The 12,661-nt window shown below is 43.8% G+C and overlaps 1 protein-coding gene across 12 annotated transcripts in view; it reads right to left on the bottom strand.

The window, feature by feature from the left end:
• ARVCF (ARVCF delta catenin family member) overlaps positions 1–12,661 on the bottom strand; it is a 261,665-nt gene that overhangs the window by 89,656 nt on the left and 159,348 nt on the right. For all 12 annotated transcript variants that reach the window (XM_087942896.1, XM_087942894.1, XM_087942889.1 and 9 more), the window contains one exon: positions 8,006–8,164. In XM_087942896.1, the coding sequence (XP_087799022.1) occupies positions 8,006–8,164 (159 nt within the window). The remainder of the gene's footprint in view (positions 1–8,005; positions 8,165–12,661) is intronic.

Raw genomic sequence — 12,661 nt, forward strand, 5'->3', positions numbered from 1 at the left:
TCCTATTCCAGTGCCAAGTTGAAAGGAAAAATGCTACCCCCACCAAAGAAATGAGTGTTTTCTTCTAAAGATAGCTTTGAGCAAATGGAGACTCACAAAATATACCCAACATAGAACCTGTTGAGATCACCAGTAGTGGAATAATTAAGGGGTTTGTAGACACCTGGGCAAAACTAGCTTTGATGATGAAAGAATTCCATTTTTCCTCCCTCCATTTTAAGGAATTGCTTATATCACTTTATATCACTAACAAACACGCCTGCTGCATTTTCAGAAGCTTCCACCTTTTAAAAAAACATGTTTTAGGTTTTTTTCCCCCCCCCCCAACACAAATTAGGGAATCCCAACTCAAAAAACCATACTTGGTGTCGAGAATAAGGAAAGCACAGGTTGTCCTCGACTTATGACCTCAACTGAGCCCAAAATTTAGGTTGCTAAATGAGAAATTTGTTAAGTGAGTTTTGCCTCATGTTACAACCTGTCTTGCCCCAGTTGGTAAGTGAATCCCTGTGTCAACTCATAAAACATTCCTATGTCTGTTTTAATAGTTGCCATAAAAAAGGGGGGGGGCAGAGGAAGGAAATCTGGAAGAGTAGTGCAGCAATTGAAACAAAAAGTACATTCCAACTCTTTATCTTTAAAAGATTGTAACTAAACTACCAGAGCTTTTGCCCGGGAATATATTTAATTGGAGAACGTGTGAATGATGACACCTACCCTGTGAAGGTGCTCAGTTGGAGAATCTGGTTTATGAGACACCCAGGGGGAAGGGGGGAAACAGGACCACAGGTGACCACAGGTGACCACTCCATTCTACCTTATTCTTTATTCTGTTCTGTTCTGTTCTGTTCTACTCCACTCCATTCTCTACCCATTCTCTACCCTATTCTCTACCCTATTCTCTGTTCTATTCTATTCTATTCTATTCTATTCTATTCTATTCTATTCTATTCTATTCTATTCCTAATTCTTTCCTAAGAAAGCGAGCAAGCACAATCCAGTTAGGGCTTCCCAACAGGGCTGAGACAGCCATTCTCAGCCAATATTGCTCTGTCCAGGGTCCTGATGCCAGCCCATTTTATCCAGCATAACCCTTCCTTGATGGAAGCTGTCAAAACAGTGAAAGATCTCTTTGTCAGACTCATGTCATAAAACAGCAAGTGGGGGAAGGAGGAAGCACTGAAGGATAAAAGCATTTTGACATTTCCAAGCGCTTATTTTTGGACAGCTCGGCTGTTAAATTATTAGGCCAAAAAAAGGGACAAGCCATTATCTTATTAGCAGAAGGCTGTAAAAGCGGGCGTGCTCTTGAGGCCCACGAAATGGGCAGGCTCAGGTCTTCCTCCCCAACGGCCATTTTAATTAAAAAGGTCTTTTTCTTTTCAAAAACTGATGGAAGAAGAAGTCAATTTCCGTGAGGTCCTGGTGCTCTGTGTTTTCCTGCAGACCTTTCATTACCCAAGGAGATTACATCATCAGAGTTAGAAGGGAGATGGGTTCACAGAGAGGAGGAGGACAGTGGGTTCCTTGCTCCTCTCTCTGAGATGGTTTGTTTTCTTGCAGATGTTTCATTACCCAACAAGGTTACACCATCAGTGTTAGAAGGGAGAGGGGACCACAGAGAGGAGGGGGAGGAGGAAGAGAGGGAGGGAGGGAGGAGGTGGACTGTGGGCTCCTTGGTCCTCTCTCTAAGCTGGGTTGTTTTCTTGCAGATGTTTCATTACCCAACTAAGTCACATCATCAATGCTAGAAGGGAGTGGGGTCTGCAGATTAGAGTAGGAGGAGAGGAGGAAGAGGAGGATGGGATCCTCAATGCTCTCCAAGAGTCCTTGTTTTTTTTTTGCAGACATTTCCTGACCCAACTAGGAAACATCATCAGTGCTCTATCACTCCCCTCTGTCACACTGTCTTGTTTTCCTGGACTGAGCGCATAGGATGACCGCTACTCTTGCTGATGGTGTCCACCTATCTTCTCCAACCCCATCTCTACAGCACCTTCCTGTCCAGGGAGATCTCCTAGCCACGCAGGTGATCAAGCCAATCTATGGCAGTCTCCCCAAAGGTTAGAGATACCTGGAGGCTGCCAGGTGAGGGCCATCATTCTTGGGGTCCTTAATTAATCATGACAGCTAGAGTCAAAGGAGGATATATGCTGGCCCATAAAATGCATAGACTCAAATGGACCCAAGACTTTTCTTCTCTATTGAAGAAAATATTTTTAAAATTCTTTAATTTTAACCCTATAAAATTCTTTGAGGAACACACTCAATCACCATCTAGGCTTCTTCTAGATTCAAAATCCACAACCGCTGTAATTTGACCCAAATGGACACATATGCCACACCCACCAAGCCATGCCCACAGCTGATCAGCTGGGTCTCCTTCAGTTGCCCTGCACAGGAGAACGGAGCTGGAAAGCAGGTTAGTGGGGTGGGGAGGGAAGGGGGATTTTGCAGTATCCTTCCCATGCCACTCCCACCAAGCCATGCCACACCCACCAAGCCATGCCACACCCACCAAGCCATGCCCACAGCTGATCAGCTGGGTCTCCTTCAGTTGCCCTGCACAGGAGAACGGAGCTGGAAAGCAGGTTAGTGGGGTGGGGATTTTGCAGAAACCTTCCCCTGCCATGCCCACAAAGCTACGCCCACAAAGCCACAGCCACAGAATCAGTAGTAAAAATATTTGAATCCCACCACTGCATGTGACCATGGTTTAAGTTTGGAAAAATGGTCATAAGTCATTTTTTCAGTGCCACTGTAACTTCAAACGGTCACTAAAAGGATGATTTTAAGTTGAGAACTATCTCTACCTGCCAACCAACTGTGTGTGTCTCTCAACTGTCACATTTTTGAGAAAGAAAGGAACTTTGTTAGACCAAAAGTTGGGCCATGAGAAGAATCCAAGAGACCGGAAGAGGCGCATGGAATTTTATTTTTATTCATTTTTTTTTCCTGTTCAGAAATCCTTGTGCTTTCAAACGGATGTTCACAGGACACAAGCTCGCTTTTAATCTGCCGCAGTGCTCATCTGCTGGGAAACTTAAACAGCCTGCACAACCTCATCCAAGGTCACCTTTGTGGGTTTAAGATGTTAACACGTTTGCCTCCTAATAGCTGCCACAAAAATAAAGGAGGGAGGTCTCTCCAAATTGGGACTGGAAGCTGCCCTGGGAAGAGCTACAGACAGAAAAAACAGCATTCAAATAGCGCCGTGGTGGCTCCGTGGTTAGAATGCAGCATTGCAGGCTAACTCTGTCCCACTGCCAGCAGTTCGATTCTGACCGGCTCAAGGTTGACTTAGCCTTCCATCCTTCCGTGGTGGGTAAAATGAGGACCTAGATTGTTGGGGGCCATAGGCTGACTCTGTAAACTGCTGAGAGAGGGATGCAAAGCACAGTGAAGCACATATAAGTCTAAGGACTATTGCTATTTAATAAATGGCATAGGCACCTCCTGGGTGCCAGCTATGGCAAAACAGTTGCGCCTTCAATTAATTCTTTAAAGCCGAAACATGGATGATTTACAGGGAACCGGCAAATGCAAATTTCATAACCGGTGTAAGGAAGAATGTCAAACAACCTTGAGATGGTTGGTTTACCTTGAATTTATTTATTTATTGTGCAATGCTCAGAGTCGCTCTTTGAAGGAGATGGGTGGTTCAAAAATGTGAAGAAAGAAAGGAAGGAAAAAAGGAAGGAAGGAAGGAGGATGGAATGAAGGAAGAAAGAAAAGGCAAGAAAGAAAAAGCAAAGAAAGAAGGAAGGAAAAGAAAGAAGGAAGGAAGGAAAGAAAGAAGGGAGGAATAGAAAGAAAGAAGGAAGGAAGGAAAAGAAAGAAGGAAGGAAACAAGAAAAGAATGGAGGGAGGGAGGGAGGGAAAGAAGGAAGGAAAAAGAAAGACAGAGGAAGGAAGGAAAGAGAAGAAAGAAGGAAGGAAACAAGGAAGGAAGGAAAAGAAAGAAGGAAGGAAGAAAAGAAAGAAGGAAGGAAGGAAAAAGAGAAAGAAAGAAGGAAGGAAACAAAAAAAGAAGGAAGGAAGGAAGGAAGGAAGGAAGGAAGGAAGGAAAGGAAAGAAGGAAGGAAGGAAAGAAAGGAGGAAGGAAACAAGAAAAAGAAGGAAGGAAGGAAAAGAGAAAGAAAGAGGAAGGAAGGAAGGAAAAGAAAGAAGGAAGGAAACAAGAAAAGAAGGGAGGGAGGGAAAGAAGGAAGGAAGGAAAAAGAGAAAGAAAGAGGAAGGAAGGAAAGAAAAGAAAGAAGGAAGGAAACAAGGAAGAAAAGGAAAGAAGGAAGGAAGGAAAGAAGAAAAGAGCAGAGGGAGGGAAAGAAAGAAGGAAGGACAGAAAGAAAAAAAGAGGAAGGAAAAGAAAGAAGGAAAGAAGGGAGGGAGGGAAAGAAAGAAGGAAAGGAGGGAGGGAAGGAAGGAAGGAAAGAAAGAAAGAAAGAAAGAAAGAAGGAAGGAAAGAAAGAAAGAGAGAAAGAGAGAAAGAAGAGAAAGAAAGAAAGAAAGAAAGAAAGAAAGAAAGAAAGAAAGAAAGAAAGGAATTTGCATGCAAGTGACATATTTAGTGGGAACTATGGTCTCTCCTAAATAGGATGTTCGCTATTGTTGAAAAAGGTTTCCCTGTCATTTTAATGGGAAGAGATAACAGCCCCATATCCCATTGCAGTTGTGATAATTGTTGACATGCGTCTTTTATCAGTTACATGGCTATTCTGGGCCCTGCCTATCACCCATGTGCCAGTCTGGTTTCATCTAGCAGATAGCACCCGGAGAGGTCTCTGCTATTCATCTGAGACCTGCTCCTGAAGCACAAGGCTTAAAGCTTCTGAGATTGATCTCCCTTCTTTTTTTTAAAAAAAATATATTACATTACACAACACAAATAATAGCACGAGCGCCTGTGCTATTTACACCAGAGGAAGGGGAAGCAATTAGCACTGTAAGGACAAGAGAGTGCATTACAACCTTTCAAAATAGAAATACGCATATCGGTGTTAAATGTAAATCTCCTGCTTGGGCCGGGGGGGTTGGACTAGATGACCTACAAGGTCCCTTCCAACTCTGTTAATCTGAAACTGAATCTATCTAAATATGATTGGGAGATGTCAACGGACAGAGGTCGGACAGAAACGGTACAGAATACACAGATAATGCTGAATATAACACTGAGTAAGAAGTTGCAAAGCACCAATATGAAAATTGCAAAATATACCTTTTTTTTTTTTTACAAGTGAGTTACAAAGAGTCTTCCTGGTGAGGGAGGAGGAAAAAAAATGTCTCATCAGAAACTCCAAACTTTATCTTTTTGTTCTCCAGGGATTTCAATTCCGAGCTTCATTTAATCTTGGATGGAATATGTAGTTATCACAGCAGGTTGTCATCCCTGGGTTTGTCATCTACAGAGGTCTGTAATCCCTTATGAAAGACTTGAAAGCTGGGAGCTGTCAACACGTCTTTTGACAAAGATTCCTATGGGGTAACTACGTCACTATGCAAAACACGGCGATTTTTTTTAAAGACAAGTGCCAAATTTTTCTTTTCTCGGTTCCTTCAGTGTCTTCTTCACCTTTTGGGAGCCATGTCTTTAAAATTCGGGGTGGGGTGGGCACCCCATGAGGGCACAGATTGTTTTCTTGCAGATAGTCCTCGATTTACAATGATTCGTTTAGTGACTGTTTGAAGTTACAACAGTATTGGGAAAGTGACTCAGGACATCACACTTATAGGGCCATCAGAGTGATCAAGATTCCCCAGCTGGCTTTCATAGCTAAGGCTGGACTAGAACTCCCAGTCTCCTGGTGATTGGCCCAAAGTCACCCAGCCAGCTTTCATGCCTTAGGAGGGACTAGAACTCACCATCACCTAGTGATGGACCTAAACTTATCCAGCTGGTTTTCATGCCTAAAGTGGGATTAGAACTCACAATCTCCTAGTGATTGGTTCAAAGTCATCCACCTGGTTTTCATGCCTAAGGTGGGACTAGAACTCACAGTCTCCTAGTGATTGGTTCAAAATCACCCACCTGGTTTTCATGCCTAAGGTGGGACTAGAACTCACAGTCTCCTAGTGATTGGTTCAAAGTTACTCAGCTGGCTTTCATGCCTTAAGGAGGGACTAGAACTCACCATCACCTAGTGGACCTAAAGTTATCCATTTAGTTTTCATGCCTAAGGTGAGACTAGAACTCACAGTCTCCTAGTGATTGGTTCAAAGTTACGCAGCTGGCTTTCATGCCTTAAGGGGGGACTAGAACTCACCATCACCTAGTGGACCTAAAGTTATCCACCTGGTTTTCATGCCTAAGGTGGGACTAGAACTCACAGTCTCCTAGTGATTGGTTCAAAGTTACTCAGCTGGCTTTCATGCCTTAAGGAGGGACTAGAACTCACAGCCTCCTAGTGATCACCCCAAAGTCACCCAACTGGCTCTCAGGGCTAAGATGGGACTAGATTTCACTGTCTCTCATTTTCTATCCTGGTGCCTTAACCTCTTGACCAAGGTAGCTTTCTAGACCAAACTAGCCCTCCAGATGTTGGAGGAGAACCTATCCCCAAGAGATGGTCTTCTACCAAGTGGCCTTAATTCCCAGGTCCTCAACTTCCTCATTCTGAGAGGATGGATGCAAAACATCCCCACCTACCTCCACACCTCTACTATTTACTCAGACGTCACCATTTTGTCCTCTCTGTGGTCCTGCTGTAGAGCCCTCAACCCTGATCCTCAGGCCCTTCTCTCCACTTCATGACGGAAGAAGACCTCCTTTTACCTTCCTCTCTTCCACTCCCTCCATCCTTTCGCATTAACTCCAAGGGCTCTGCCACCCAACCTCTCCCTCACCTTATTTGCTTCGAGGCCCCAGAAGCAAAATAAACACATTCAGAAATGCGTCAACAGCTTCTAAAATAAACTTCTGCTTGAGAACATCTGCTCCTACAGCTACTGAGTGTTTATCTTTCTTTGTTTCCCCCCCCTTTTCTGATTTATTCCTTCACCTGTTATCATGGTCTCCCACCAACTTCCGGAGAGACCCCCCACTCCAATCACGCTGAGAAAAATGCTTCCGTTCTCTGCTAAACATCCAGGTAATTTATTGGCACCTTTTACAGTAGTTGTGTTGTTCGCAATCTTGCAAAAATCAGAAGCACCAATTTAGACTAATTTAGACTTCAATGCTAGACACTGGGAGAAGGCAACCAAAACTCCCTAGAGTCTATCTATGGGGGTTGGTTTCTGCCCCGCTGCTGAAAACAAGCCAAACCAAAAAACAACAACCATGAACACGGAACTATCTTAAAATTCCACTTTAGTATGAAAGAATTAAAAAAAAGCAAAGGGAAAATATTGAAACCTGAGTGGAAAGAACATCCTGAATGCCAATCATGACACAAAACCTTGACTAATTTGCATACTGGCCCCACCCACAAACTCTCACTGTATAACTGTTTACTGACCAATCAAAGCTACAATGCCAGAGGTGGTATTAAGCTGGTTCTGACCAGTTCTGGAGAACCGGTAACGGAAATTTTGAATAGTTCAGAGAACTGACAAACACCACCTCTGACTGGCCCCGCCAACCCCATCTATTTGCTGCCTCCCATTGAGTCCCAGCTGATCGGTTGGGTCTTCTTTGGTTGCCCTGCACAGGAGAACGGAGCTGGAAAGCAGGTTAGCGGCTGGGGAGGAAGTGGAGATTTTGCAGGATCCTTCCCCTGCCATGCCCACCAAGCCACGCTCACCAAGCCACCATGCCACACCCACAGAACACCACAACCACCAAGCCACACCCACAGCTGATTGGCTGGGTCTCCTTTGGTTGCCCAGCACAGGAGAACGGAGCTGGAAAGCAGGTTATAGTGGGGTGGGGAGGGAATGGGGATTTTGAGGTACATTCTTTCCCTGCCACGCCCACCAAGCCACGCCCACAGAACCGGTAGTTAAAAAAAACCACTGAATCCCACCACTGCTTCCAGCCCTAGGGTGCAACCAAACCATCCCTTCTTACCTTTGTCTCTGTCCTTCTGGTGGTCCCGTCTTCTGAAGTCACAATAGAAATGTGAGATGTTGGGGTTCCGGGATCTTCTTCAACGGTCACCGTCTCCTCTACCTTCTCTTGGGGTTCCTGCATCATTGCTATAGAGGTCTGGTTGCTGGGGCTTTGCTCCTGGAGAAGAAAGAAGGGATGGTCTCAAACGTTTCGCTAGAAAAGGAGGAGAACAACCCTATGATAAAATTTAAGAAGGGTCTAAACACTTGCCCAAGTCAGAACCTAGAACGTGGTGGTCTGGAGCTTCCAAAACCTCATTTTTTTGAGCTCCATGTTTGCACGTTTCTTAGCAGCTGCTGATGAATGATCGTTGTTGAAGCCCTTAGTCCAGGGATGACCAGCCTTGGCAACTTTCAAGACTCGTGGGCTTCGACCCATGTGGGCTGGGGAATTCTGGAAGTGGAAGTCCACAAGTCTTAAAGTAACCAAAGTTGTACACCCCTGCCTTAAGTCCATCCAGATGTTTGGTCACTCAATCCAAAGATGGCTTTAGGTATTTAAGCCACTACTTTGTTATACCTGAAAGTTATAGTAAAGTAAAGACACATTTAATTAGTCATGTACTAACTGCAGCTAGAATAGTATTTGCTCAAAACTGGAAAAGTTAAAAAAAACTCCAAGAGAAGAGAATATGATTAGGAAAATATTAGAATGTGCAGAAATGAATAGGTTAACACTGGCAATTAAAGGAAAAGAACAAACTGAATATTAGATGATATGGGAATTATTTTATCAATGGTTGGAAAAGAAGAATGGAAATTAGAAACTAAATATATGAACCTAGAAGAGAGATATCTAGAACATATATGAATATACAAATATAGACAACAAGATATATTATATATACTAGTTCAAAATAAGAATGTAATATAATTGTTGTTGCTTGGGTAAGAAAATTGTATTAACCACAAATATTATGCACAATACATTTGTACCCAGCTGACACACTGTATAAAGAAAACATGGAATGTTTGTAAAATAAAATAAAATAAAAATCATATTTTTTAAAAAAAGAAAGCCACTAAGAATTTTAAAGGGGCCAGGATGGGTTTAAATTCCTTCTATTTGGGGATCTTCCCATTCCTTAGTTATCACGAAAACCTGGCTTATTAGGAAAAAAAAACTGCAAACATGGTATGACGCTTATGGATTTTAGTCTGAATCCTATCTCTGTGTGCTTCAAAAGTCTTTGGGAGGTCCTCCTGCATTCATTTTTCTCCTTGAAGGAGGAGGAGAAAGACAACTGAAAACCCCTTAGAAGCAGACCCAGACATTCCCTTTCACACTAAACAACACACTGTTCTGAAAAGAAGCAATTTAGCCAGGGGTGGGATTCAAATTTCTTAACAACTGGTTCTGTGGGCGTGGCCCAATTTGTGGGTGTGGCTTGGTGATCATGTGACTGGCTGGACATGGCTTGTATGTAAATACTATAAATATTGATGTAAATATTGATTTTTTTTTTCATTAAAAAAGGACAACTTTTACCCAAAATCAGGCAAAGCAGGCAGGCCGATTGAGTTGCTCACAGAATCACAGATTCATTCAGAGATCTACCATTCTGCAATCTGCTAACCGAGTCTGCACTGAAAAATAGAAGCTTCAGTCCTAAGGAAGGTTCAGCTCTGCTTTTAAAATAGTTAGAAAGCAAGAAATTCAATGATTTCCTGCTTTCTAGCTAATCTAAATCTCCCGGCACAGCAGAACAGCTGACGGTCGGGGGGGAAAAAAAAGAAAAATAGCAACTTAGCAAGCAAGTTTGATGGTGCGCATGCCAGGTAAGGAGTGAGTGGACAGGGAGGAGCAGGGCCAGACAGTGGTGTGATTTGCCGGTTCTCCGAACTGGGCAGAATCATAACAACCAGTTCTATAGAACCAGTCTGACCAAGTAGAATCCCACCCCTGAATTTAGCATAAGGTGGGTACAATGGTTGTTTCCCTACAATCTCATTTTTTACACACACTTAAACCGTTTCAGCCCATTCTGCAAAGCTTTGCCATTTTTTTGTAAGCTGATCCTGCCCCCCAAAACTCATGAATTTATTTTCATTTCCATCCATATTCCTTAATGCGCCTACAACATTTTGCAAAGATTATTGTTATTATGGTTCCACCATATAATCAGCCAGATGTTCAGACTGGATTTGGCTTTTTTGTCTACCTATCAAGTCCTTCCCCGAAGACCTGGGATAGACAGGTGTGGATGTTCGGTGGCGTTAAAAGATCTCATTGCAGGATGTAAGTTGTTCCAAATAAAGCTGCCTTCTGCAATTGACCGATGGGAGATTCTGTCAATTACAGGTCGTCCTTGACATGCAGCAGTTCATTTAATGGCCATTCAAAGTTACAACCATCTGTTTAGTGAATATTCGAAATGACAACAGCACTGGTAAAAGGGACTTAGTATAATTTTCCACACTTATGACAGTTGCAGCATCCCAGGGTCACGTGTTCAAAATTCAGATGCTTTGGCAACTGACTCATATTTATGACAGTTGCAGTGTTAAATCATGTGATCCCCTTTGGCAAACTTCTGACCAGCAAAATCAGTGGGGAAATGTTCTGACCCAAACCCTTTTCCAATAAGACAAACAATAACCAAAGGGAACAGAAACCTTTTAATGAGTCTTATGAATCCCCGGTTAAAAGGCTGCTGCAAACTAATTAACTTTGATAAACACAAACCTTGCCAAAACTGCCAAGAATCACAGATAAGAAATATTTCACAACACAAATGTCTTCAAATACCAACTTAAGATACTGTAATGTCCATGAGGCTGAGTTTCAAAACGTCTTTGCTTCCTGCAAAGAACATTCGCTTCACAGCTGGCTTTTATCTTCTTGAAGGAGGGGCCATGATCTTGCAGCCTTACTCCTGAGTCGTCCGTGCTGCTGCAGCTGCTCTTTCCTGCGAGCAGCCCTGCACGCACGAGCACTTGGCACAAGCTCCTCGGGAACCTCCGCATCACTGCTGCCAGCCCCCACAATCTCTGAAGGCAGCAGTCCACTTCCTAATGGTCCTGGCTCCTCATCTGAGTCCTCGCTCTCCTCAGCCGTCCACACCTGCTGCTGGCTAACCACAACAGGAAATCAGATTCATTTAACAACGGTGTTCCTAGCTTAGCAACTGCAGTGATTCACTTAACAATGGTCTCGCCACATAAAACTGGGGCTCAGTTGTCAAGGATTACTATTATTATTCAGAAAAATCAGCCGAATATTTGCAGCATTTGGGGGTTCCTTTGGCTAAAGACATTCCTTTCTTCCCCCTTCTGTAAGTTTCCTTAATGCTGGCATTGTTTCCAAGAAAACCTAACCCTATGTATTTTTCTGCTTGGGCGTCTGGAGTTTTTCCTTTAATGCTCGTACTTTTGAGGTTAAACTAAGCGAGGGGGCCATGCTAATGTCGTTCTAATGTATGCACTCAACAACTGCAGTCAATGGCCATGTTTCAAAGACCTCATTTACTGCTTGTTCACAAGAAATGGTTTTGTCATATTTAAAAGCAATTTCTAGTCTGTCTCCCCCTCCTTAGGTCAAGGCGCTGCCTTCGTAGATATGACACCTCTGAATAACAAATGCCAGGCTGAACGCAGGACTCTAAATCTATGGCGTTACTTAGTACTGTTACTCATAGTTGAAGGGCTCTCTCAAATACATGAGGGGCTGTGGCAGGGGCTAATTCATTCTCCCTAGCACCCGAAGGAGGACAAAAAGCAACGGGCAGAAGCTCCTCGGGAACCTGGAAATAAGGGGAAATGTTGTGACAGTGAGAAGGATTAATCAAGGCAATCGCTTCCTTCTTCCAGAAAATGTGGGGTGCTCCGTTCCCTGGAGGTCTTCAAGAAAAGATAGGACATCCATTTGTCCAGGATTGCTATGAGGATTCTTATTTTTATTTAGATATTAGATTAACAGAGTTGGAAGGTGGCTTGTGGGTCATCTAGTCCACCCCCCCGTCGCCCAAGCAGGAGACCTTACACCACTTCTGACAAATGGCAGTCCAGTCTCTTCTTGAAAGTCTCAAGTGTTGAAGCTCCAAAACGGGCCACACGGGGACTCCTTGGAAGGGCAGGGTGGTGTGGGCGTGGCTAGCCAGGAATGGGATTTGGGGGGGGGGTTCTCCGAATTGCACAGAACCCCCAGCAGCCCAAGGCAATCCCCCTCTAGCCCTAGCACTCTATGGTTTGCCTCCCTCTGGAACCTGTCTCAATTTCCCCTCGTTCTTCTTCACACTTCACAACCCTTGAGGATGGGAGAAAAGGACGTCCCCTCTTAAATCCCTGCCCTCGCCCCATTCCTTCTACTGAACCACAGCTCGGAGGCTGCCTGGGTTACTCCCCAAGGGAGTACAATGTTTCAAAGTCAATCTCCGAAGCCATTCGAAGCATCTCGCTCAATTGATTTAGAAAAGAGCTGGATACAATTCAGGGATGTGATGGGCATTTGCAATGCGCAGACGTGCGTGCCTCTTTCCAAGGATTTGAACTGGGCTCACTCCAGTTTTCAAGAGTGATTCCTTCCTTCCTCTCTCTCTCCCTCCCTTCTTTTCTTTCTTTCTTTTCTTTCTCTCTACTGACTCCTTCCTTCATCTCCCTCCCTCTCGTTGTCCTT

The sequence above is a fragment of the Notechis scutatus genome, chromosome 13 (assembly GCF_049901735.1).
Source record: "Notechis scutatus isolate UNSWTSFEM ecotype Mainland chromosome 13, rNotScu1.2, whole genome shotgun sequence".
In the NCBI taxonomy this organism is placed as follows: Eukaryota; Metazoa; Chordata; class Lepidosauria; order Squamata; family Elapidae; genus Notechis; species Notechis scutatus.